Below are 24,569 nucleotides of genomic sequence, written 5' to 3' on the forward strand. Positions count from 1 at the left end.
GAAACTCAGCCAGATGGGCGGGGTATAAATAATAAATTATGATGATGATAATGTAATGATCTTCCTCTGCTTCACTTCAGATAATTCAGTGGGGCCTCTTCTCAGTTCATTCTCTTCTGGATCAGTGCCTTAATCCTTTGTAGATTCTGTATATCACAGAATAACCATTGAGGTGTCCCCAGATGTTGTTGTCCAGTTCCCATCAGCTTCAGCCAGCAGGGCAGACAGTCAAGGATGATGGAAATTGTAATCTGGACCTCACCACCTTGACTCTGCTGCCCTATATCCTTCCCATTGAAAGAAATGTGAGAATAAATTTTGGACACTATAGATTTATCCTGATCTGGTGCATGCAATGTCTTTTGTTTTGCAGCTGTGTGATTTGTACTCATATTGTATTGTGGTGGCCATTGGCTATAAACTATAAAATTTATAGATACAGTAGATTGAACTGCAAAAATAAGTAATAAAATAATAAAACGATTTTATTTTTTTGGTCCTCACTCCAAAATGGTGTGTGTGTGTCTCCTGGTGTTTTTGGTTATATTGGGGTGGGGGGTGGGGGTGGAGAAGTATAAGGCCAAAACCGCTCCCCTCCTCTGCTAAATGGATGCAGGAGACCAGAGGCAGCGAATGAAAAAGCAGGGAAATAGAAACCCTCCAAGTGCCACTGTTTAGAATTAGAGAAGCCGTCCTGGTTTCTGATTTGATCCCAGAATGTCACGCTTTTCCTTAGGGTGTCCCTATTTTCATTGAAGAAATGTTGGAGGGAACGGAGTTATCCAACCCCCGGCTCTCTGAAGGCAATCCTCTATAGGAACGTTTTTTAATGTTTAATGTTTTATTATGTTTTTTATATATGTTGGAAACTTCCCAGAGTGGCTGGGACAGCGTAATAAGATGTGTGGTGTATAAATAGGAAAATTATATTTATGGGATGGGATGTCCCTATTTTCATCAGAGAAATGTTGGAGGGTTTGGAAAGGTCGGTTGCTGGAGCTAAGTGATTGCATGATCCCAACCAGCAGAGCTGGGAACTGGACTGCCTCCTCCAGCTACCCATTCGAGCTGCAGGCATAGCTGTCAACCTTCCCCCCTTTTTTTGCCGGAAATTCCCTTATTCCAGAGCCATTTCCCGCTGCTATCCCGGATTGTTAGATATCCTGTAGACTGTCCCTGGGACAGGTGAGGCTGCTGATCCCTTATTTTCGAGTCCGCTGCTGATCCCTTATTTTCAAACCTGAAAATTGACAGCTATGGCTGCAGGGTGGGATCGTCCCAGCTTTCTGAAAAGATTTACTGATGAGGAAACCAGTGACTGCACATCGGATCACAAGGAGACTTATTTGTCCAACATTCTGGATATCTTATAAGATGCCAGGTAGATTCCAATGATACAATAAATTTTGAGGGACAGCGCAAGGGGGCGCATCCAGCCTCGCAGCCTCCCAGGGCCCAACCCACAGCCAGCGAGCTCCGATGCTCAGAGAGGCAGGAAACGGGGCCAGCCAGGGGGACTCGAGAGCGGCCGCACTTTCCTGTCCCCCGCCGAGGAGAGCGGAGGAGCAGCGGCCCGTGGCCTGGCGAGTTTCCCCGGAGAGGAGCCGGATTCCGATGCAGGGACGGAGCGAGGAGTCCGAGGTGCAGGAGGCGGGGGGGGGGGGAGGAGGAGAGCACGTGGGCCTGGCAGGATCAGGCCCCGAGTCCAGCCAGAGGCTGCAGGGAACCCCCAATCGGGCAGGAAGGGGAAGGGGCGCAGCTGAGGGGCAGGGCATCTGCAGGAGGGCACAGGGGCAAACATCTCTGGCTCAGGCTGGCACGGACCCTGCCGGAGACCCTGGGGAGCTGCTCCCTTCAGTCCTGAGCTCAAGGGGCAGAATGAGGGGTCCAAGGCAGCTGCTGCTTCCCGATGGACGATGCATATAGTTGCTCACGGACCAGCGGCGTACCTGGGGCTTTTGCCGCCCCTCTCCCTGTCCCTCAGCAGGGAGCCCCGTCCTCTTCCACGGTCCTCCCCACGGGGGAGAGGGAAGGGGAGGCAGGGGGGAAATGGAAGAGCAGTGCAACAGGGAGGTGTCCTTCTCACTCTCCAGCCCCCTGACACCCTTTGCAGGCCACTACTCCTGCCCCCCTTCCTCTGCCAGTGCCATTGATGAACCTATCACCCTCCTTCATGAATTGGTCGCCTTCTAAAGCACTCTTAGCCGCCGCCACCATCACCGCATCTTGTGGCAATGATGTCCATCCGATTCATTTAGCAAGGAAATGGCTTCTTTTGCCTGCCCAAATCGAGGTACACTGTGCCTACACATGGAGGTTCTGTTGATCTGGCACGGCAATTAAAACAGCTAATAGATTCATTTAGCAAGGAAATGGCTTCTTTTGCCTGCCCAAATCGAGGTACACTGTGCCTACACATGGAGGTTCTGTTGATCTGGCACGGCAATTAAAACAGCTAATAGATCTATACTCCAGAGAATGCATCTGATCTTGTCCCAAGCTGTCAAAGTTAGTGACCTCTTGTGTCTGCGTGTAAATAAGTGAGACAGGCTTAAGCCTGGTTTCATTAATTGTTTTATTTCCACCTTCCTCAGTAAGGCAAATGAAGGCTGAGTGTTGAAGTGAGTGCCAGATTTGAGAAGGCAGAGGAAAGGAGGATTCTATGTTCAGATTATTCATGTTCAGATTATTACTCATTTCATTTCTATGCTGCTTCATATTTTTAAGGGAAAAAATCTCAAAGCAATTAATGGAAAATCTCATTGCAGTTTGTGTCCATAGGATGTTGAGAACATTAACTCTGTAGATCCAGTTCTTTCCTCCTGATAGTCTCAGATTTGATTGTTCTTTCCTATAGAGCAGGAGGAACGAAACATTTATGGGCTTAAAGCTGCATTGATTCTGGAGGCCACATTCCAGTGAGCTTTGTGGCCAATGTATGCACATGCATGCGCACACAGAAAAGAGATGCAGACCATAAAGTCACATCCACACACGCCAGAGGTGCTGCACACACTCACCAGACATGCCATCTAGCATACATACAAGCCTTGCAAACACAATCAGCATGTTTAGACCTTCCAACCCCAGTGCTGGGAGGAGGAGAAATAAGAGCACAAGAAGACCCTGCTGAATTAGCAAGGAGATCTGTGGGAAAAAGACCCTTCAGATTGTTCTTTAGAAATCCTTTTTAAAGAGCAGCCAGAGGGATCATTTATTTCCAGAGCAGGGCTTTTACCCCATTTCAGCACTGTGCTGCTTTGTGGTGAAATTGGAGTTTAAAAAATCTCTCCAAGGGCCCCTTAGGCATCTTTCACTCCAGGACAGACAGAGATCTTCATCCTATGATCAGATCAGGAGATGGAAACGGCAGGGATTAGCAGGACACACCCTGAGGCTTGGCAAGCCATATGCAGCCAATGGACTGCAAGTTAGAGTGTCTTCAGTCAAGACAGTTCTCAACACCCCTAACAAACTGCAGCTGGCAGGATTTCTTGGGTGAAGCCATGTACTTTCAATGTTAGGTGGGTCTGTCGCAGCCTTAATCATATACAAAGATCTGTTGCTGCCTTTCCAACGTGCTAGAAGTTGCAGCCAGGATCAGCATTCCCTGTCCACGGAACATGCTCAGTCCTCTCACTGGGTTGTTTTTGGATTTCCCTCCCACTGCCTTGGTCCCCCCCCCCAAAAAAAATATTATTTGTACTTCCATAAACCGTTTCCCCCAGTCTTTGGATAACTTCCCCTCGTCCTTGGGTGGAGTTCTTTGGGTGACATAAAGATTGTCATTCACATCCTGAACATTAGAAATAGAAAGAGTAATAATATATTTCAAAAACTGGCAAATGGTTAAAAAATGTGCTTTTGTTTTTATTCTTGGGTTTTATTTTACTTTGTGTTTACTTCTTTTCCAGCAGGGTGGCATAAAAATGGAAGAGCAGGGACCCAGGAGACCCATTCAAAGGGAGAGACTGGAGTGCAAAGGAAAGAAACCTCCTGCCGGCCAAGTCGGGACCATCAGGGATCTTCTGCATCGGGCAGATTTATGTCAAATTAAGCAGGAGCCAGAGGAGGGGCAGCCGCAGCAGCACTGGGATGCCCAGAAGCAGGATTTCCTGAAGACAATGCAGCCCCCTCGTTCAGGGTGGGAAACCCCACAGGCTCCCAGTTCTCACCACTCTGGGGATGGTGTCCTCTCCTTCAGGGGAGCTGCGGATGCCAGTCGGTGGCCCAGTGGGAGAGCAGGGGGGACAGACCAGACCCTGCTCCCAGACACTGAGGGGCTTCTGGGAAAGGTAAGTGCCCTCCTCTCACCTGGGTTTCCAGCACCTGGAGGTCACAGGTCCACTGCCTCTCGACATGGAGGTTCTGTTTAGCTATGGTGGTGAATATTCCTCCCCCCTGCACTTTCTCTCTAATCCACTTTAAAAAGGCTTGCTAGACCAAACTTTCTAAATGGGTAGCTGTACAAATTTACCAGCTGTGGTCCTGCACTGGCAACAAGGCTAACAAACAGGGGAGCTAGGAACGTGCTGGTCCCATCTCTCCCTGCATCTCCCTCCTGACCTAATTGTCCCAGCTTACCTCATGATTGGGCCGGCCCTGATGGGGAACTGTGATGAAACCAGGCAATCTTTTATGAGCCATAGCTAACAAACTTTCCATTTTGCCCAAACCAGGAAACTGCAGCTGGCAGCTTTGGAATAAGCTGGGATGTTAAGCTAACTTCAAACTCTGCTTCGTCAAAACAGGAAACTCTGGTTGATCAGTGGCTTCGTGGTTTGACTGTTCCCACTGATAGCAGTAAAAATAGGAAGCCCTGTTGCATTCAAAGGGGCTGTTTGGACAGAGTCTGTGATCAGCATGCCTAGCAGGACAGGCTTAAAAAGGTAAAGGACCCCTGACCATTAGGTCCAGTCGTGGCCGACTCTGGGGTTGCGGCGCTCATCTTGCTTTACTGGCCGAGGGAGCCGTCGTACACTTTTCGGGTCATGTGGCCAGCATGACTAAGCCGCTTCTTGCGAACCAGAGCAGTGCACGGGAACGCTGCTTACCTTCCTGTCAAAGCGGTACTTATTTATCTACTTGCACTTTGATGTGTTTTCGAACTACTAGGTTGGCAGGAGCAGGGACCGAGAAACGGGAGCTCACCCCGTCGCGGGGATTCGAACCGCCAACCTTCTTATCAGCAAGTCCTAGGCTCTGTGGTTTAACCCACAGCGCCACCCGCGTCCTAAGACAGGCTTAGGAAGCAATTATTATTATTATTATTATTATTATTTGCATCCTGCCTATCTGACTGGGTTACCTCTACCCATCTGGGTAGCTTCCAACAAAATAAAAACTATCAACAATTTCCCTGTAAAAGGCTGCCTTCGGAAGTCTTCCATTTCGTAGAAATGGCCTTCAGTTTTAAAGAATCGCCCTCTTTAAGGAATCACGTGGTGTAAACATGTATGTTGTCCTCTAGGTCCAAACACACACAGACACACACATAGTAGGAACAAGCAGTGCTTTAAAGTGCTTATCTTGCGAACTTGCCGTCTAAGTTGTTTACTCCTCACCAAAGTTCCTGTTTCCCAAAAGGACAGGAGGGGGAGCAGAGGAGGAAACAGATGGGTTTGAAGGTTCTTTCCCTCAGCCGCTTCTCTCCCCTGAGGAACAAGAGCAAAGGGTGTTTGCAGGGCAGGAGGACAGAGGAGGCGGCAGCGAGGGAAGAGGGACGAGTAGGCGGATCCACTGCCTCTCCTAGGGGGTCCTTATGCAAGCAAGGGGCTTCCTCCTTCTCCATGCAAGGGCCACCCATGTTGTCAGGGGTTCAGGGACAGAGGCACAGGGGAGGCAGGAGATGGAGAGCGATGGGGAAGAATCCCAGGACAGCGAGGAAGAGGATGACAATGACTCAAGGGATTCCATGAGTCTTTCCAGCGAATCAGAGGATTCCCAGAAGGGGGCGCCTGTGGTCAGGGCAAGGGGAGCCCCAGGGAGGACGCGTCAGGAGCAGGGGGCCAGCGGGGGATCCCAAAGTGGCAGTTGGGAGTCAGGACCAGCCTCCCCGCCAGAGCGCAGTGAAGGGGGTGGAGGTTCCAGTGTATCAGGGGGAGCAGCTCCGGCAGCAGAGAAGGAGGGGAGGTCGGAGCAAGCCATCCTCCCGGAAGGGGAGGGGAGTAGTGAAGGGAGTAGCGTAACTGTCAAAAGGAAGGTTAGAGGTCGGGCGCTCGCGCCAAGTTCAAATGTGGAGGCGCGCGGAAGAACAGGGAGCCCGGAGGAGGAGCCAGGTCCCAACGCCCGCAGGAGGGGGGAAGAGCAGGATGGGGATTCAGCGTCAGGGGAATCCAGGAGGGGCGAAACCCCAGCGGGCAGGAAGACCCTGCGGAAAAGGAAAGAAAGGAAGAGGTGGAGCAGCGCAAGCCTCTTAAACTGGTGCAGGGGAGGGACTGATTCAGAGGGGACTTCAACGGTCTAAGCGTAACAGACGTGGGGCTGCGCGCCTCGGTTGTGGAGCGAAGAATGAACTGCAATAAACATCTTTGTATATAAGAAGAACTTGGCGTTGGTCTTTTGTGAGCTGAGACCTGAGGCAGCCCTGACAGTAAGTCCCCTCTCAAAAACCGCAAAAAAATTTTTTGCAAAGCTCACGAAGTTTGGCAGACATGACTACTGAGGAGCAGATAACGACCCTGCGAAACGCAGTCGCCGAGCTTTCCACAGCGGTAGTGGTCTCCCAGCGGAAAGTTGATGAAGCAGAAGCGCGATGCCAGGATCTGCAAGCCAGGTGGGACCGTGCGTGCAAAGAGGGGTTCCCGGGGTCCAGATCAGAGGGAATCGGACTCGGACGGAGGGGGGGCAGTTTAGTAGCCCACTTCGATGGGAACCTGAAGCATTATCCCAGTTTCAGAGCAGACGTCGTATATGCGCTGCATTTGCTTCGGAAAGACTTTAAAGATGAGGAGGAGAAAGTAGGCTTCATTGTGTCCCACTTGCATGGGGAAGCTAGAGCCTGGCTACGCAATTTGTGGCGCGAAGATGGTCCTGCCCGCAGGGATTCTGACGAATTTATCAAGGCCATGGACGCTTGCTTCCAATCTACCGTGGACGTTGATGTGGCGCGACGGGAGATGCATGGATTGCGGCAGGGCAAGGCTACAGTGCGTCAATACCATTCTTGCTTTTTTGCATTGCTGAATGTGCTGGGCTGGGAAAAAGACTCCCTGGCAGTGAGAGATTTGTTCTGGGAGGGGCTCAATGGCTCCGTAAAGGATGAGTTGGCCAGGGGGGACAGACCTCAAACCCTAGCAGACGTCGTGCAGAGGGCACTCACGATAGGAGTGCGCCACGAAGAACGCCCTTGGCACAGTGAGGAGGGTCTCCAGGTGCGCGCACCAGCTAGAGCGCCCCCTTTTATTCCCAGGGACCTGGGACGTGCGCATCCCTCGCCTCTGCTGAGGGAGGGGGAGGAACCGATGGAGCTTGGTGGTGCAAAGGCTCAGACAGCTGCCGGAGCCCCAGTGTCCGGAGCAGTCAAGACGAAGCCTCCTAGAGGGACCAGGAAGTGTTACATCTGTGACAGTGCGCAACACATGGCCAAAGAGTGTCCCCAGAGGCTCCAGAAGCACACTGCAGCCTTAGCAACAGTAACAGAAGCAGCGCTTCACGGAGAGCAGTTTCAGGGAAACGACAATGCCTGGCTGGAAGCAGAGATGCTGGGGCTCAGCCAGGCGAGTCAGTAAAGCAGTCCCCAGTGCTTTTGCAGCCTACAGATCCCTTACCACCCAAGCCAGTGGTGCAGCTCACTGCAACTCTCCAGCTACCTAATGGACTCACCCTGGAAGTCCCCATTACAATTGACTCTGGCAGCAGCGCAGACTTCGTGGGGGTGCAGTTCATCAAGCAGCATCGCATAGCGCTTCTACCAGCCACGCTGCCCCTGAACGTCGTCACGGTCGATGGCAGGAAGTTGCTGCGTGGGCAAGTGGTACAACAGACGCCACCCATGGTGATGCAGATTGGGAATCATCGTGAGGTCATCAGTTTCAACGTCACCCGCCTGTCAGACACGCCTATAGTGTTAGGCATGAGTTGGCTGGATAGACACAGTCCATCATTAGCGTGGTACCAGCGGCAGCTCACCTTTGGCTCATCCTACTGCGCACAACATTGCATCCAGACGGGCCAGGAGGAGGAGGGCCAGGAGGAAGGGCAGCAGTTGCATCTCAGCATGGTGCAGGCAGTGCCCCACAAGTACAAGGGGTTTTTGGAGGTCTTCTGCGAAAAGGAAGCTGACCAGTTGCCACCCCACCGGCCCTACGACTGTGCGATTGACCTCTTACCAGGGGCGACGCTGCCGACTGCCAAGCTGTATTCCATGTCTGAGGATGAGATGCAAGAACTCAGCGAGTTCATAGATCACAATTTGAAGCGGGGATTCATCCAAGAATCCAAGGCAGTGGGGGGCAGTCCTGTGTTTTTCGTGAAGAAGAAGGACACGCCCCCAAAAAGGCTCATTGTGGACTATAGGGCCATAAACTCGATGACAAAGCCCAAGGCCTTCCCCATGCCCAAGATTGACGACCTGCTCGCGATGGTGAGGAAGGGGAGGATCTTCACCAAGTTGGATCTACGCGGAGCATACAATCTCATACGCATGCGGGAGGGTGATGAGTGGAAGACGGCCATGTTCACACCGTTGGGCACCTATGAGTACAGAGTTATGCCGTTTGGTCTCCAAAATGGCTCCCACTGTTTCCAAGCATTCATGCACCACGTGCTAGCGGGACTCCTCTACAAGAAGTGCGTATGCTTCCTCGACGACATTCTGATCTTCTCGGAATCGCAGGAGGCTCACGAGAGGGACGTAAAGGAGGTCCTGCAGAGGCTACGGGAGCACAGACTCTACGCCAAGCTGGAGAAGTGCCAGTTCGACGTGACGGAGGTGGATTTCCTGGGCTACAGACTGTCCGACAAGGGACTAGCCATGGACAGCGCCAAGGTCCGCGCGGTGTTGGACTGGAAGAGCCCGCGCAATCGGAAGGAGGTCCAGAGGTTCGTCGGCTTCGCCAACTTTTACCGCAAGTTCATCGGGTTTCGCGAAAGAGACGGCAGCTATCACGGACACCCTCAGTTCCAAGAAGAAGAAGTTCACCTGGACGGACCAGGCGGAGCAGTCCTTTCGGAGACTTAAGAGCCTCTTCGCGTCCGAAGAACAGCTGCTACACGTGAATCCCGGCAGGCCCATGCGGGTTGAGACTGACGCATCTGACAGAGCAGTGGGGGCCGTCCTCTTGCAGGAAGATCCGCAAGGGAACTGGAGGCCCTGCGCTTTCTATTCCCGGAAGCTCAGCAAGTCGGAACAGAACTACACCATCTGGGACAGGGAGTTGTTGGCCATTCACGCGGCTTTCAAGGCATGGAGGCACTTCCTCATCAGAGCCAAGCACACCGTGCAGGTCCGCACGGACCACAAGAACCTAGAGTATTGGCACACGGCGAAGCTCCAAAGCCAGAGGCACATACGCTAGGCGGAGTTCTTTGCGGATTTCGACTTCAGGATAGAGTACATCCCGGGAGACAACAATGTCGTAGCAGATGCGCTCTCCAGGAAACCGCAGTATCTCGAGGAAGCGGCACCAGTGGCAGCTAAGCACATTTTCACACCGCAGGCGTGGGCGTGCGCTTCAGCCGCCGTGGACCTGGACGCGGTGCGTCGCGCGCTGCAGACGGATCCGTTCGCACAATCCAAGATGGAGGAGGTGCGAAGAGGCACAGCGAAGGACGACGAGTTCCAGATACGCGACGGCCTGCTAACCCGCAAAGGTGCTCTCTACGTGCCGGGGGACGATCTCCGCGCGAAGGTTCTGCAGCAGTTGCACGACGCACCCAGCGCGGGTCACTTCGGCAAGGAGAAGACGGCGGACTTAGTAGCCAGGGACTTCTGGTGGCCCCAGATGCGAGGAGAGGTCGCGGATTACGTCGCCAGGTGTGACACTTGTCAGAGGTCCAAGCCAGTGCACAAGAAGCCAGCGGGACTGCTGGAACCGCTGGAGACGCCACTACAGCCGTGGGAGAGGGTGGCGCTGGACTTTGTTACTGATCTGCCCAGTTCGCGAGGCAAGACGGCGGTACTTGTGGTGGTAGACCTGTTCACCAAGATGGCGCATGTCATTCCTTGCGCGAAGGTGGAGACAGCGGAACAGACCGCCAAGCTGTTCATAGACCACGTGTTCAGGGTGCACGGCTTACCACGGTCCATCCTGTCCGACCGGGGTCGCCAAGTCATCTCCAGTTTCTGGCAGAAGCTCCTGGGTATCCTGAACGTCAAGATCAACTTGGCGTCGGCGAGACATCCGCAAACCAACGGCCAAGCGGAGAGGGTCAACGCCATCATGCAGCAGTACCTGCGATGTTACGCCAATCAACAGCCTGCGACTTGGGTGGACTACTTACCGATGGCCGAGTTTGCCTACAACAACACGAAGCACGCATCAACGGGGGTGACACCGTTCTTCGCCAACAATGGGCGACATCCCAGAACCTTCCCGGGGTTGGAGACGACGGCGCAGGGGGAGCCGCAAGGAGCTGAGCATTTAGCAGCAGAATTGCAGGAGGTCCACGAGGAGCTCCGACGGCACTTGGAGCTAGCTAAACACGCTTACAAAGTGCAGGCAGACAGGCACAGGAGGGCAGGAGAAGACATCCAGGTGGGGGACTGGGTATGGTTAGCAGCCCAGGCGGTGCCGGCCAAGTCGTTAGCTAAGAAGAAGCTGGGACACAAACAGCTAGGGCCGTACCAAGTTGAGGCCAGGATCAATCCCGTAGCTTTTCGGTTGACCCTCCCAGAAGGTTCCAGAATGCACCCGGTCTTTCATAGGTCGGTGCTCACACCCTACAAGGCCCCACACAGATTTCAGGAGCCAGGGACGGCACCAGACCCACACAGAAAGTCACCGGGGGGGGGGGAGTCACCAAGGGCCACGAAACTCAACGAGGTCACGGAAATTCTGGACTCGAGATGGGGGGAGGAGGGAGTAGAATACCTCCTCGCCAGAGAGGGTACCCTGGCCAGCGCCAACAGTTGGGTGCCGGACTATGCTCTGGAGGAACCTCTTCTTAAAGACGAGTTCCATGCACTCTTCCCACACCGGCCCATCCCAGCGGATTATTTCGACGACTGGCTTTTTACGCCCACATTTTCAGCCAGCACGTTCCGGGGGTTCTCCTCCGCAGAGGAGACGATGCCAGAATCGAGCCCTCCAAGGGGATCGTGCTCGGGGGTGGACACGGACCGCTCTTACTGGTGGGACGATCAACCAGAAGTGGAGTGGCGCAGGAGGTGGCTAAGGGGGCCTTGGCAATCAGCATCGCCCGAAGTAACGGGGGGAGGGGAGGACATGGATGTGTTGGGGGAGGAGCCCGGGTTCGAGCACACATACACTGAACTGGAAGCAGAGGAGATCGACGTAGACGAACTGTGTCCAGCATCTACCCCCGCAACAACGGAGCTCCCGGAACCTGCGCCCGAGCAGCGGGAGGGGGGAAGGGGGGGCTTCGAGGGGGGATGGATGTCAGGGGTTCAGGGACAGAGGCACAGGGGAGGCAGGAGATGGAGAGCGATGGGGAAGAATCCCAGGACAGCGAGGAAGAGGATGACAATGACTCAAGGGATTCCATGAGTCTTTCCAGCGAATCAGAGGATTCCCAGAAGGGGGCGCCTGTGGTCAGGGCAAGGGGAGCCCCAGGGGGGACGCGTCAGGAGCAGGGGGCCAGCGGGGGATCCCAAAGTGGCAGTTGGGAGTCAGGACCAGCCTCCCCGCCAGAGCGCAGCGAAGGGGGTGGAGGTTCCAGTGTATCGGGGAGCAGCTCCGGCAGCAGAGAAGTAGGGGAGGTCGGAGCAAGCCATCCTCCCGGAAGGGGAGGGGAGTAGTGAAGGGAGTAGCGTAACTGTCAAAAGGAAGGTTAGAGGTTGGGCGCGCGCGCCAAGTTCAAATGTGGAGGCGCGCGGAAGAACAGGGAGCCTGGAGGAGGAGCCAGGTCCCAAAGCCCGCAGGAGGGGGGAAGAGCAGGATGGGGATTCAGCGTCAGGGGAATCCAGGAGGGGCGAAACCCCAGCGGGCAGGAAGACCCTGCGGAAAAGGAAAGAAAGGAAGAGGTGGAGCAGCGCAAGCCTCTTAAACTGGTGCAGGGGAGGGACTGATTCAGAGGGGACTTCAACGGTCTAAGCGTAACAGACGTGGGGCTGCGCGCCTCGGTTGTGGAGCGAAGAATGAACTGCAATAAACATCTTTGTATATAAGAAGAACTTGGCGTTGGTCTTTTGTGAGCTGAGACCTGAGGCAGCCCTGACACATGTATTCAGAGCAATCCTTTGCAAGTTAACTCTTAAGTTCCAAGGGATCTACTCTCAGGTCACTAATGTGCATAGCATGCCAGCCTTAGGTAGGGAGGTGGGACAGGCAGGTGAAAAGAATTGCCAAAGGTGTTTGAAAATGGGTGGGGGCTCTTGGGAAGGGGTGCCCAATTGGGGCTTCTCCAGGGACAGCAGAATGTCTTGGGCAGGAGAATCCCTGCAGGGGCTCTCAGACTCCCTTGGCTTCTTCTTCCCTCCCTCCCAGGAAGCTGCAACTTGCTCTGGATTCTGCACTCCTCAGGAAGCTGAACCTGCAAACCTAGCTGAGACTGAACCTGCAACCCTGGCCAGGATGGAAGGAGGAAGATGGACGGGTGACCTGGTCAGGCTCTCTCCCGCATCCCTCCCCACAACCTCTGAGCATTCCCTCCCAGGACCCTTAGAGAAATCTGGTGAGTTCCAGGGGAGAGGAGATGGGGACAGGGATACATGGATGGTGGAGGGAGAAAGAGGAAAAGATGAAGAGGAGACAAATGGAAGGAAGTTCCTGACAGGAAGAAGGAAGGGGTGAGGCCTTCTCAGAAGCAGCTCTTTGTTTCTTGAATCCTTTTCCTAAAGTAGTGGGGGCAGATTTTCTTCCTCCAGGCTTTGAAATCTTAGGTGTTATTTCCACGGCAGGAATAATTGATGGTAATGATGTTGCACACCAATCCTGAAAAATGGGTGAAGTGGGATGGAAATGTTTCCCTTAATTATTTCTAATTAATGTACATAAATTGTTTCTATTATTCTTATTTTTTATAGACAGGGTCAGAATCATACATTCCACCAGCATCAAAACACAATAAATGCATGCACCTCCCCAGTTTGGTGGGGTTAAGGGACAAAGGACCCGTTATCATGATACACAATTCCTGTGGCTGGAGGCTCTGCACTTAGGATTGGGCATATAAAGTCCAAGAGCGTCTGGTATTATAAGCAAATTGTGCAAAATGGCCAATCTTACAGAATGGGGTTGTTTGTGAGAGTGAGTGGGATAATAATTTTAGCGCCCCTGTGTAAAGGCTTGGTTCTCCCGCACAGACATGAGACAACTCCAGTAGTAATTATCTCAAACTCATAAATCACTGTGGAGCTCAGTCTTTGGCCTGTTCATCCCAGCTTGCAGTTGCCGAGCCCTCCATCAAAGAAGGCCCCACTTTCGCTTTCTTTTCCCCTCTTCTCGCAGATTCTCTCGAGCCTACGATTGTTTGGACAGGCTATTTCAGGGGCTCTGTGTCAGAGCTCAAACTGGAGATAACAGTCTGTGCCCCCCCTCACCCCCTCTTCCTGCTCTTTGTTCTTTGCTCCTGCTGCAGCTTGGCTGCTCCTCCCCTGCTTCACATTCCAACCGAATCCCATCTCTTGCGTTCTCAGGCTCTGTCAGCGGAGGCACGAGAGGCTTGAGATTCACGGAGCTGACACCCTGTAATTTTGTCCGTCCCTAAGCTTCCATGGAGACACTGTGGTACAACCTTGGTGCAAATTTCAAAATAAGTACACAAGGCCAACAAAGAGACTCAGAGGTTTATAGTGGAACCAGCTTTCCTGGTCAAGAGTCCACTTTGTCAGACTGCAGCCCACAAAAGCTTAGGCCATAATACATCTATCAGTCTTTAAGGGCTGCAAAAGATGAATCAACAGAAGCGTAGTTCATCTATGGAATCCATCCTACAGGAGACAGTGAGAGCCAGCAATTTGGATAGCTTGAAAAAAAGGATAAAACTGACGTCTCTGCTCTGCCCTCGCGGTCCTAGGCAATAATGTGGCTTTTGGATGGAGTCCGGCACGCTTCCCTGCGCCCCACTGGACTCCCGTGGATAGCTCTCCGTCAGCTTCCTGTAGCAGAGTCGTCGCAGCGGTAGAAAACTGTTGGAATGTGTGTGTAATAAATCAGACTGCACGCAAGCTTTCTTGCTTATCTCCAACAGTCTTTAATCGTGTAGAAAAACATCATAAATCAGCCCGGCGAAAGAGCGCACATCTTGCTGCCTCGCCGCAAAAGCGAAAGAAAAAAAACACACAGAGAAACACTCCCCTCTGTGAACATAGCCACGCCTCAGAATGTGAGACGTCACTCAGAACTGTTTAACCCTGTAAGTTCTGATTCTCTTCACACCCCCTCTCATCTCGCATCCTGAGGGAAACTGTGAACACACATCTACAGACCTCTTTAAGTTCAACTCCCTTTGCATTGCCTCTCGCCCCTTTCTGGCATTTGTCTCAGGCAACCGTTGAACCTCCTCAAAACTCCCAGGTTCGCACTGTGCGAAACCAACCCATGCACTGGTGTCCTGAAACCTCTCAGGTGGAACTCCCTTTGTGGTGCGAGTGGACCGTCTGAGCACAATCCCAGGTGCTCCTTCTGACCCACTGGGGCCAGCAAGTGTGTCCTCTACATCAGAAGACTCCCCCTCTGACTTACTACGTCTTCGAGCCTTCTGCACTTTGCTAACAGGAGACGAAGGCTCACTCTTGGGCTCTCTTTTAACAACCTGTGGAGATGCCCAAACCTGTTCTTGACCCTGTTCAGAGACTTGGTCCTCAGTAACAGGTTCAGCCTCTGGCTCTCTCTCCTCCTCAGAATCAGACAAACATTCTGAGAGAACGTCAGGACTCACATGGATCCTTGACCAACCATTCTGCTCACAGAACTCAGCATGTTTACTGATCAGAAGCTTGGTCTGATCACCTTCTGGATATGCAAACCTCCACCCCTTTGTCGCAGGTTCATATCCACAGAAGATCATTTTCTGGAACCTCGGGTCACCTTTCTTTTGTTGAGCCTTTGGCACAGGCACCCAGGCCTGTGAACCAAACACACGGAAGAAATGCAGCTTCGGCTTCATTCCGTGGAGCAAGAAATACGGGGTGTTACCTACCACTGAATTGTAGGACCTGTTCATCGTGAAATTGGCTGCCCTCCAAGCCTCGCTCCAAAAACTCTGAGGCAAACTGGAGTCACACAGTAGAATCTCTGTTGCTTGAGCCAGAGCTTTACTCCTGAGCTCCGCCACGCCCCTCTCCTGAGGAGAAGTAGCACCCGTCACCTTGTGACGTATCGCCTTCTGACGGAAGAAACTCTGCAGAGCGGACCCAGTAAACTCTGCACCTCGGTCACTCTTGAACCCCTGCACTTTGGTGGAGAACCGTAGTTCCACTGCCACAACCCAATCTTTGATCAGTTGCGCTGCCTCGCCTTTCGTTCTCAGCGAGAAGCACCAGCCATTTTGGCTAAAATCATCAGTCAGCACAAACCTGGCCCCGCCCAAACTCGGCTTTGGCATGGGCCCAAAAAGGTCTGTGTGCACAAGCTCAAAAGGTTTTGTGGTTACCCTCTCCTTTCTGGGATAACTGCACCCTTTTACCTTTGCCTTTCTGCATGCCCTACAATCTAGGGATCGGTCACATGTTTTTATCCTGCACCCTGCTGTGTACTGGGGCAACTTTTGGATATCTTCCCAAGAGCCATGTGACATTCTTTTGTGCCACAAGTGAGCACATGAATCATGAGTGGGAATGTTTGCACACTTCGCCTGTGCTCCCTCAGCGTCCCCCGCATCCTCCAGAGGTGTCTCCAGAACAAAGAGATTGTTCTGACATGCAACACTGACGAGTTGTCTCCCACCCCTGGAAATAGAACAGACATCATTTTCAAAGCAAACCTTGTACCCCTCCTGTAAGAGACAAGATACAGATAAAAGACAGTGTTTCATCTCAGGCACAACGTAGACCTCCAGCTCTGCCTGCAAGAAAGAAACAAAAACATTTGCCACGTTAGACAAAGGCCTCTGTGACCCATCAGCAAATACAACTGTTTTCCCAGCTGAAACAGCTCTGCAGTTCCACATTTCGACACCAGGTGTCGCTGTTATCAGGTGATGGCTGGCTCCAGAGTCAATGACCCAGCGCATCATTCTGTCCTCTCTGGAGTTGTCCTTAAGTGTTGCCATGGAGGCAATTAGGTGATAAGGACCGTCTTCACTCCCTGAGTCACGTCCTCCCTTCGCTTTCCCACGCTGGTCTCCTCTCCTGGACTGGCTGCCATGGGAAACGACCTTGGAGACATCCTGCCCGGCCTCTCTGGCTCTCTGCGGACAGGATCTACGCAGATGGTTAACAGAACCACAGACAAAACATTGACGAGTGGAAAAAGCCTGAACTGTGCCTTCTGCTGGCCTGCCCCCCCCCCCTGCAACCAGATGGGCTTCCTGTGCCAGCTCGGCCCTCTCTGACACGACGTTCCTGTTCGTCACTCAAGCGTCCTGTCACATATGCCAGAGTAAGATCTGCGGGATTCATCGATTCCAAAGTTAGACACAAATTGTCATAACTTTTGTCCAAAGAGCTGAGCAAAATATAAACTTTCAGTTCCTCAGAAAAGTTAACTTGCAACAGCCTCAACTGGTTGAAAACAGAGAGCATCTCAGTTACATGCTGTCTGATGCTATCACCTGGATGCAGCTTCATCTCAAACAAGCGTCTGGTAGTGTGGATCTTTGCCCCAGCTGTGGTCCTGTGGTGCACTCTTTCTAGTGCCTGGTAGGCCTCATGAGCAGTCTCCAGCCCCTCTACCAAAGGTAGCTGCGAACCCTCCAAACTGAGCACGATAGCTCCCAGGGCTTTGTGATTTTTTCTCTGTGAAGCATGGGCAGTTGCAATATCTGCTGCCGAAGCACCAGCCGCCGCTTGCTGTGGAGGCCCTTGGACTGCCTCCCACAGACCCTTGGCTACAAGCCATGCCTTCAGCTTCCTACTCCACTCCTCCCAATTCTTTCCGTTCAATTTTTCGAACGGGATGGCGTACGATTCATGGCTGTCTGCCATCTTCTCCCCCGGGGCTGAGCGTACTCACGTAACAGCAGCAGCTCCTCCGGCACCCGGTCCTCGGAGATCCAATCCTCCCAGTGAGCTTCACTGCCTCAAACGTTAGGCAGGACTCCAGCTGGCTTCAGCTTCCCCTCAGCTGGCTTTCACACACACCTGCACGACTTGGCAACAGTTTCAAACGCTTGGCTGACCTCCATAACCTGTGGCTTTTGGATGGAGTCCGGCACGCTTCCCTGCGCCCCACTGGACTCCCGTGGATAGCTCTCCGTCAGCTTCCTGTAGCAGAGTCATCGCAGCGGTAGAAAACTGTTGGAATGTGTGTGTAATAAATCAGACTGCACGCAAGCTTTCTTGCTTATCTCCAACAGTCTTTAATCGTGTAGAAAAACATCATAAATCAGCCCGGCGAAAGAGCGCACATCTTGCTGCCTCACCGCAAAAGCGAAAGAAAAAAAAACACACAGAGAAACACTCCCCTCTGTGAACATAGCCACGCCTCAGAATGTGAGACGTCACTCAGAACTGTTTAACCCTGTAAGTTCTGATTCTCTTCACAAATAACATTTCTTAATACTAGTTTCTGGAAAGCACCGGAAGGCAGAGAAGACTCTTGTGCTCCAGTCCTGCTTGCCAGTTTCCCACAGGCATCTGGTTGGCCTCTGTGAGGAGAGGATGCTGGACTAGGTGGGCCTTTGCCTGATCCAGCAGGCTCTTCTTAGGTTCCAATATATTGCAATATTTTTACAGTTAAATGTAGCACTTAAGTTTTACTTATTTCACAAAGGAGACACTGTTACTCGAGCCTGAGATCATTCACTTGAGAAATAAAAATAGAGATGTGTCTAAGAAACCAGTTCCAGTATAGATCTGTATTATAAAACGATGCTGCCTTATTAAGTTTGAATAGAGTGATCATGTTTTGCTCTTGCCACTGTCTCATCAGCTTTCGTAAAATTTGGAACCTAGAGAGGATAGTGGAGAATGAAGGTGTTAAAATGAGAGAAGGTGCAGATTGGGATTGACATGTGTTCAGCTCCCTTTTTGTCTTTCTTGAAAGTCTTAACAGGATTCTCTTTCCTCCCAGACTCCCAAATAGGTGAGAAAGATGAAAGTCAGAATTCTATGAAGCCACATGAGAATTTATGGGGGAAAACAAAGAAATTGAGGATACAACAAAAAAGTCGCAAAGGAGAGAAACTATTTGAATGTACGGCATGTGGAAAGAGCTTCAGTGAAAGTGGAAAACTTAGAATACACCAACGAACTCACACAGGGGAGAAATCATTTAGATGTATTGAATGTGGAAAGAGTTTTAGCATAAGTGGAACACTTAGAATACACCAACGAACTCACACAGGGGAGAAACCATTTGAATGTATTGAATGTGGAAAGAGCTTCAGTCGAAATGATACACTTAGAATACACCAACGAACTCATACAGGGGAGAAACCATTTAAATGTGTTGAATGTGGAAAGAGTTTCAGCCAAAGCGCAGCACTTAGAATACACCAACGAACTCACACAGGGGAAAAACCATTTGAATGTTTTGAGTGTGGAAAGAGCTTCAGTGATAGTGGAGCACTTAGAATACACCAACGAACTCACACAGGGGAGAAACCATTTAAATGTATTGAATGTGGAAAGAGCTTCAGTACAAGTGGGAAACTTAGAAGACACCAACAAAGTCACACGAGGGAGAAACCATTTCAATGTATGGAATGTGGAAAGAGCTTCAGTGATAGGGGATCACTTAGAATACACCAACGAACTCACACAGGGGAGAAACCATTTAAATGTGTGGAGTGTGGTAAGAGCTTCAGTGATAGTGGAAATCTTAGAATACACCAAAGAATTCACACAGGGGAGAAACCATTTGAATGTTTTGAGTGTGGAAAGAGCTACAGTCAAAATGAAGCACTTAGAATACACCAACGAACTCACACAGGGGAAAAACCATTTAAATGTTTTGAGTGTGGAAAGAGCTTCAGTGATAGTGGAGCACTTAAAATACACCAACGAACTCACACAGGGGAGAAACCATTTAAATGTATTGAATGTGGAAAGAGCTTCAGTACAAGTGGGAAACTTACAAGACACCAACAAAGTCACACGAGGGAGAAACCATTTCAATGTATGGAATGTGGAAAGAGCTTCAGTGATAGTGGAGCACTTAGAATACACCAACGAACTCACACAGGGGAGAAACCATTTAGATGTATTGAATGTGGAAAGAGTTTTAGCATAAGCGGAGCACTTAGAATACACCAACGAACTCACACAGGGGAGAAACCATTTGAATGTATTGAATGTGGAAAGAGCTTCAGTCGAAATGATACACTTAGAATACACCAACGAACTCATACAGGGGAGAAACCATTTAAATGTGTTGAATGTGGAAAGAGTTTCAGCAAAAGCGCAGCACTTAGAATACACCAACGAACTCACACAGGGGAGAAACCATTTGAATGTTTTGAGTGTGGAAAGAGCTTCAGTGATAGTGGAGCACTTAGAATACACCAACGAACTCACACAGGGGAAAAACCATTTAAATGTATTGAATGTGGAAAGAGCTTCAGTGATAGTGGATCACTTAAAATACACCAACGAACTCACACAGGGGAGAAACCATTTAAATGTATTGAATGTGGAAAGAGCTTCAGTACAAGTTCGAAACTTAGAAGACACCAACAAAGTCACACGAGGGAGAAACCATTTCAATGTATGGAATGTGGAAAGAGCTTCAGTGATAGGGGATCACTTAGAATACACCAACGAACTCACACAGGGGAAAAACCATATAAATGTATTGAATGTGGAAAGAGCTTCAGTGATAGGGGATCACTTAGAAGACACCAACGAACTCACACAGGGGAGAAACCATTTAAATGTATGGAATGTGGAAAGAGCTTCAGTACAAGTGGGAGCCTTAGAGTACACCAACGAACTCATACAGGGGAGAAACCATTTAAATGTTTTGAATGTGGAAAGAGTTTCAGTGAAAGTGGGAAACTTAGAATACACCAACGAACTCATACAGGGGAGAAACCATGAAAATGTATTGAATGTGGGATATGGAGCACTTAGAAGACATCAACGAACTCACACGGGAAAAATCACAGATACTTTAATAAACTGCATAGGTGTTTTTTACCTTTCCTTCTATGCTTCCTTGCAATACTGATAAAATCAAACCATCCCAATGCTTTCAGCCCCAGAAGAGGACCTCCCCTTGGTGTCAGGGGAGGGGTCCAAGGGAGCATCTGAAGCCCTGCCATTCCTTCTGTCCCTGGCCCCTTCCCCTCCTCTCTCTGCCATCCCAGGGCCACTCTTGACTCCACAGCAGAAGACTGGATCTGTCTGTGATGGTGAGATGTCGTGGCCGGTTGAAGGACCACTTCCTGTTTTCTGCAGCTCCATCCTTCTTTCTCATGCAAGGTGGAGTCATGAAGCAGGCGAAGGCTGTGCACACCTAAGGGTGGCGCAGTGGGTGGGTGGGATTCTGCTTAACCTTTCCCTGCCTGCTCCTTTTTTGGATCCAAATCCCCACACAAAAAGGGGCTTTGTGAGGGCGCAATCAGTGTTAAGGAGCTGCACTGAAAATCATTGCTTTGTGACCGTAAGAGGCCCTTCTCAAAAAAAGAAGCATCAAGAGAATTTAAGCTATAGAATTTAAAACAAACAGATAATTACAAAAAAAGAAAGCAGTCTGGTGCCACGTTGCGTAGGAGTTACTTTAACACACTCTACCTGGGGCTGCCTTTAAAAAGAGCTCAGAAACTTCAATGGCTCAAAGAGCTGCAGACACTTTGCTGACCAGGGCTGGCTATAGGCAGCATAGGACTCCCATATTAGAACAGCTCCATCTGCCTAATTGTCTGTTTCTGGACACAATCAATGTTTCCACAAGAGGAAGATCGATTTGGAGTGCCGCATTTTCAAAAAAGATGGACACACGACTATTTCTTTGTGGAGCTGAAAGGCATGCCCGTGTGCCTCATTTGTGGTGAGGCCCTCTCCGTCCTGAAGAAGGCCAACCTGCAGAGGCACTACAGGATGAAGCACATCCAGTACGAGGAGTTCCAAGGGCAGCTGCACCAGGAGAAGGTCAAGGCGCTGAAAACGGACTTGTTGGGTAACCTGTGGCCCCTCCAGATGAAGTGATATTGCAACTCACGTCTTCTTTAGCCATTGGCCACGCTGGTTGGGGCTCATGGGAGCTGAAGTCCAAGGATCTAGGTCCACACATGCCGGGGACATTTCAAATCCCTCCTCAGTCGTGAAGCCGATTGGGCGACTTAAAGCTGGTCACCATCTTTATGCGAAACCTCCCTCGCAGGGTTGCTGTGTGTGTGAAAGCAATATATCTTGTGGTGGGCTTGATGAGGGGAGTGTGGAACAGAAATGTAATTCATAGGTAAGAAGACAGGAAATAATTCTGAATCTGACTGAAAATAAAGGATTCTTTGTCTCCAAATTGCATATAGCAAGCACCTGTGTTGTTGAACTCTAGCTGAAGTCTGGTTCCTCAGCACTCTGCACTCTCTCTCTGGAAACCTCCAGCTGTCAGGTGACAGGAACCAGCCAATGCCTCCCAGTTCAGAAACAGTCTGCCAAGAGCTGAGATTGGAAGTGGACAACCAAGGAAACTTAGGGGAGCATTTTCATTTCCATGCTTATGAATATTGAATTGAATCAATTCATCTGATGTGTTCAAAATAGTAGAGAAAATTTATGGTTGACACCACCTTGGGATAGTTTTGACAGGAATTTGGGGAACTAGGAATATTTTTAGTTCCATCTGGGTTGATGGATCAGCAAATAGCTAGAGAGGATTAAGGGGTGGGGGCGGGAATCAGGCCTTGTTTCTCATGTGACAGATAACCGATTCCACAGGTCTTAAATGTGACCATTTGCGACACAAGATCTACCCACCAGGGAAGAATGGCAGATGAAGGTGATAGACTATATGGAACTGGCGGAAATGACTGGCAGGATCCGAGACCAGGGAGAAGAGTTGGTGGAAGAAGATTGGAAGAAATTTAAAGACTATTTACAGAAACATTGTAAAATTAATGAATGTTAGAAAGATATTGGAATGAACTTATGTGGTTTTAGCAGAAATGTTATAAAGGATTAGGAAAAAATAGACTGTTAATTGGTGAAACGAGGGAAAGTAAAGTTATATCATATTAAGATAAATTACAGGACAAAAATTGTAAAAGATGGAAAGGATTTGCTGAAATAGTTAACCGAACTAGAATACAAAAAAAGGGAGGTGTGAGGAGGTCAAGAAAACAAGCTAACGAATGATAAGTTATAGGAAGATTCGATGTGTTATTTTTTTAATGGACTTTATTTTTCTGTTTTTGTATTTTTTCTTTTTTTCTTTTCTTATTATGATGTGTTGTTTTTGATGTTGTTTAATATGATGTTATTATTTTTTCTTTTTGTAGCCTTTAAAACCTTAATAAATATTATTAAAAATAAATAAATAAATGTGACCATTTGCTGCCTCCCAAAATTATGCTTAAGCCTTTCCCCTCCCCCCCCAAAAAACAACAACAACTCAAACATGGTAGCTGGTCTTGTCAAACGGGCCAATATAAGGTTCATTTGGCAAGTTTGTTGTTGTTTAGTCGTTTATTTGTGTCCAACTCTTCATGACCCCATGGACCAGAGCACGCCAGGCATTCCTGTCTTCTACTGCCTCCCGCAGCTTGGTCAAACTCATGTTCGTAGCTTTGAGGACACTGTCCAACCATCTCGTCCTCTGTCGTCCCCTTCTCCGTGTGCCCTCCATCTTTCCCAACATCAGGGGGGTCTTTTCCAGGGAGCCTTCTCTTCCCATGAGGTGGGCAAAGTATTGAAACCTCAGCTTCAGTATGTGTCCTTCCAGTGAGCACTCAGGGCTGATCTCCTTTAGAATGGATAGGTTTGATCTTCTTGCAGTCCATGGGACTCTCAAGAGTCTCCTCCAGCACCATAATTCTTTTTTTTAAAAATAAATAATATTTATTAAAGTTTCAAAGAATTACAAAAAGAAAAAGAAAACAGAAAAAAACAAAGTACAGAAAAATAAAAACAATTAAAAACAAATCAATCTTTACAAGTCTTTCATTTACTTGTTTCCCTGACCTCCTCACACCTCCCTTTTTTGTATTCTAGTTCAATTGGTTACTTCAGCAAATCCTTTCCATTTTTGCTTTTATCTTAATGATTTATCTTAATATATTGTAACTTTACATTCTCACCTATTCATGATCTAATTTTACCTAATTCTATAACATTACTGCTAAAACCGCATAACTTCATTCCAGCATCCTTCTAACATTCCTTAATTTTACAATGTTTCTGTAGATAGTCTTTAAATTTCTTCCAATCTTCTTCTGCCGACTCTTCTCCCTGGTCTCGGATTCTACCAGTCATTTCCGCCAGTTCCATGTACTCCATCACCTTCATCTGCCATTCTTCCCGGGTGGGTAGATCTTGTGTCTTCCAATACTTTGCGATAAGTATTCTTGCTGCTGTTGTAGCATACATTAAAAAATTTCTATCCTTCTTTAACACCAACTGGCCGACCATGCCCAGGAGAAAGGCCTCTGGTTTCTTCAGAAAGGTATATTTAAATACCTTTTTCATTTCATTATAGATCATCTCCCAGAAAGCCTTAATCCTTGGGCACGTCCACCAAAGGTGAAAGAATGTACCTTCAGTCTCTTTACATTTCCAACATTTATTGTCAGGCAAATGATATATTTTTGCGTGCCTAACTGGTGTCATGTACCACCTGTATATCATTTTCATAATATTCTCTCTTAAGGCATTACATGCCGTGAACGTCATACCTGTGGTCCATAACTGTTCACAGTCAGCCAGCATAATGTTGTGTCCCACATCTTGTGCCCATTTAATCATAGCAGATTTCACCGTTTCATCCTGAGTGTTCCATTTCAACAGCAAGTTATACATTCTTGACAGAGTCTTAGTTTGGGGGTCTAACAGTTCTGTTTCCAATTTTGATTTTTCCACCTGGAAGCCAATCTTCTTGTCCAAATTGTATGCCTCCGTTATTTGATAATAATGAAGCCAATATCGCACTTTGTTTTTTAGTTTTTCATAGCTCTGCAATTTTAATTTATCTCCCTCTTGTTCCAAAATTTCCCAATATTTCGGCCATTTAGCCTCCATATTGAGCTTTTTCTGAGCCTTCGCTTCCATTGGTGACAACCACCTTGGGGTTTTATTTTCAAATAAGTCCTTATATCTTATCCAGACATTAAATATTGCTTTCCTGACAATATGGTTTTTAAACGCTTTATGTGCTTTGACCTTATCATACCACAAATATGCATGCCAC

The 24,569-nt window shown here is 49.4% G+C and overlaps 1 protein-coding gene across 1 annotated transcript; it reads left to right on the top strand.

Annotated features, from left to right (window-relative positions):
- Positions 1-1,479: 1,479 nt before the first annotated feature.
- On the top strand, positions 1,480-23,308 carry LOC308471809 (uncharacterized protein; the record flags this gene model as incomplete). The annotated part of the gene is made up of 4 exons (XM_080996096.1): positions 1,480-1,641; positions 3,915-4,295; positions 12,609-12,795; positions 18,297-23,308. The coding sequence occupies 4 exons, from the start codon at positions 1,480-1,482 to the stop codon at positions 20,261-20,263; spliced, it is 2,697 nt and encodes an 898-aa protein (XP_080852222.1). The 3' UTR covers positions 20,264-23,308.
- Positions 23,309-24,569: the final 1,261 nt, after the last annotated feature.

This window comes from Podarcis pityusensis (genome assembly GCF_964106645.2).
Source record: "Podarcis pityusensis genome assembly, chromosome: 2".
NCBI classification, from domain to species: Eukaryota; Metazoa; Chordata; class Lepidosauria; order Squamata; family Lacertidae; genus Podarcis; species Podarcis pityusensis.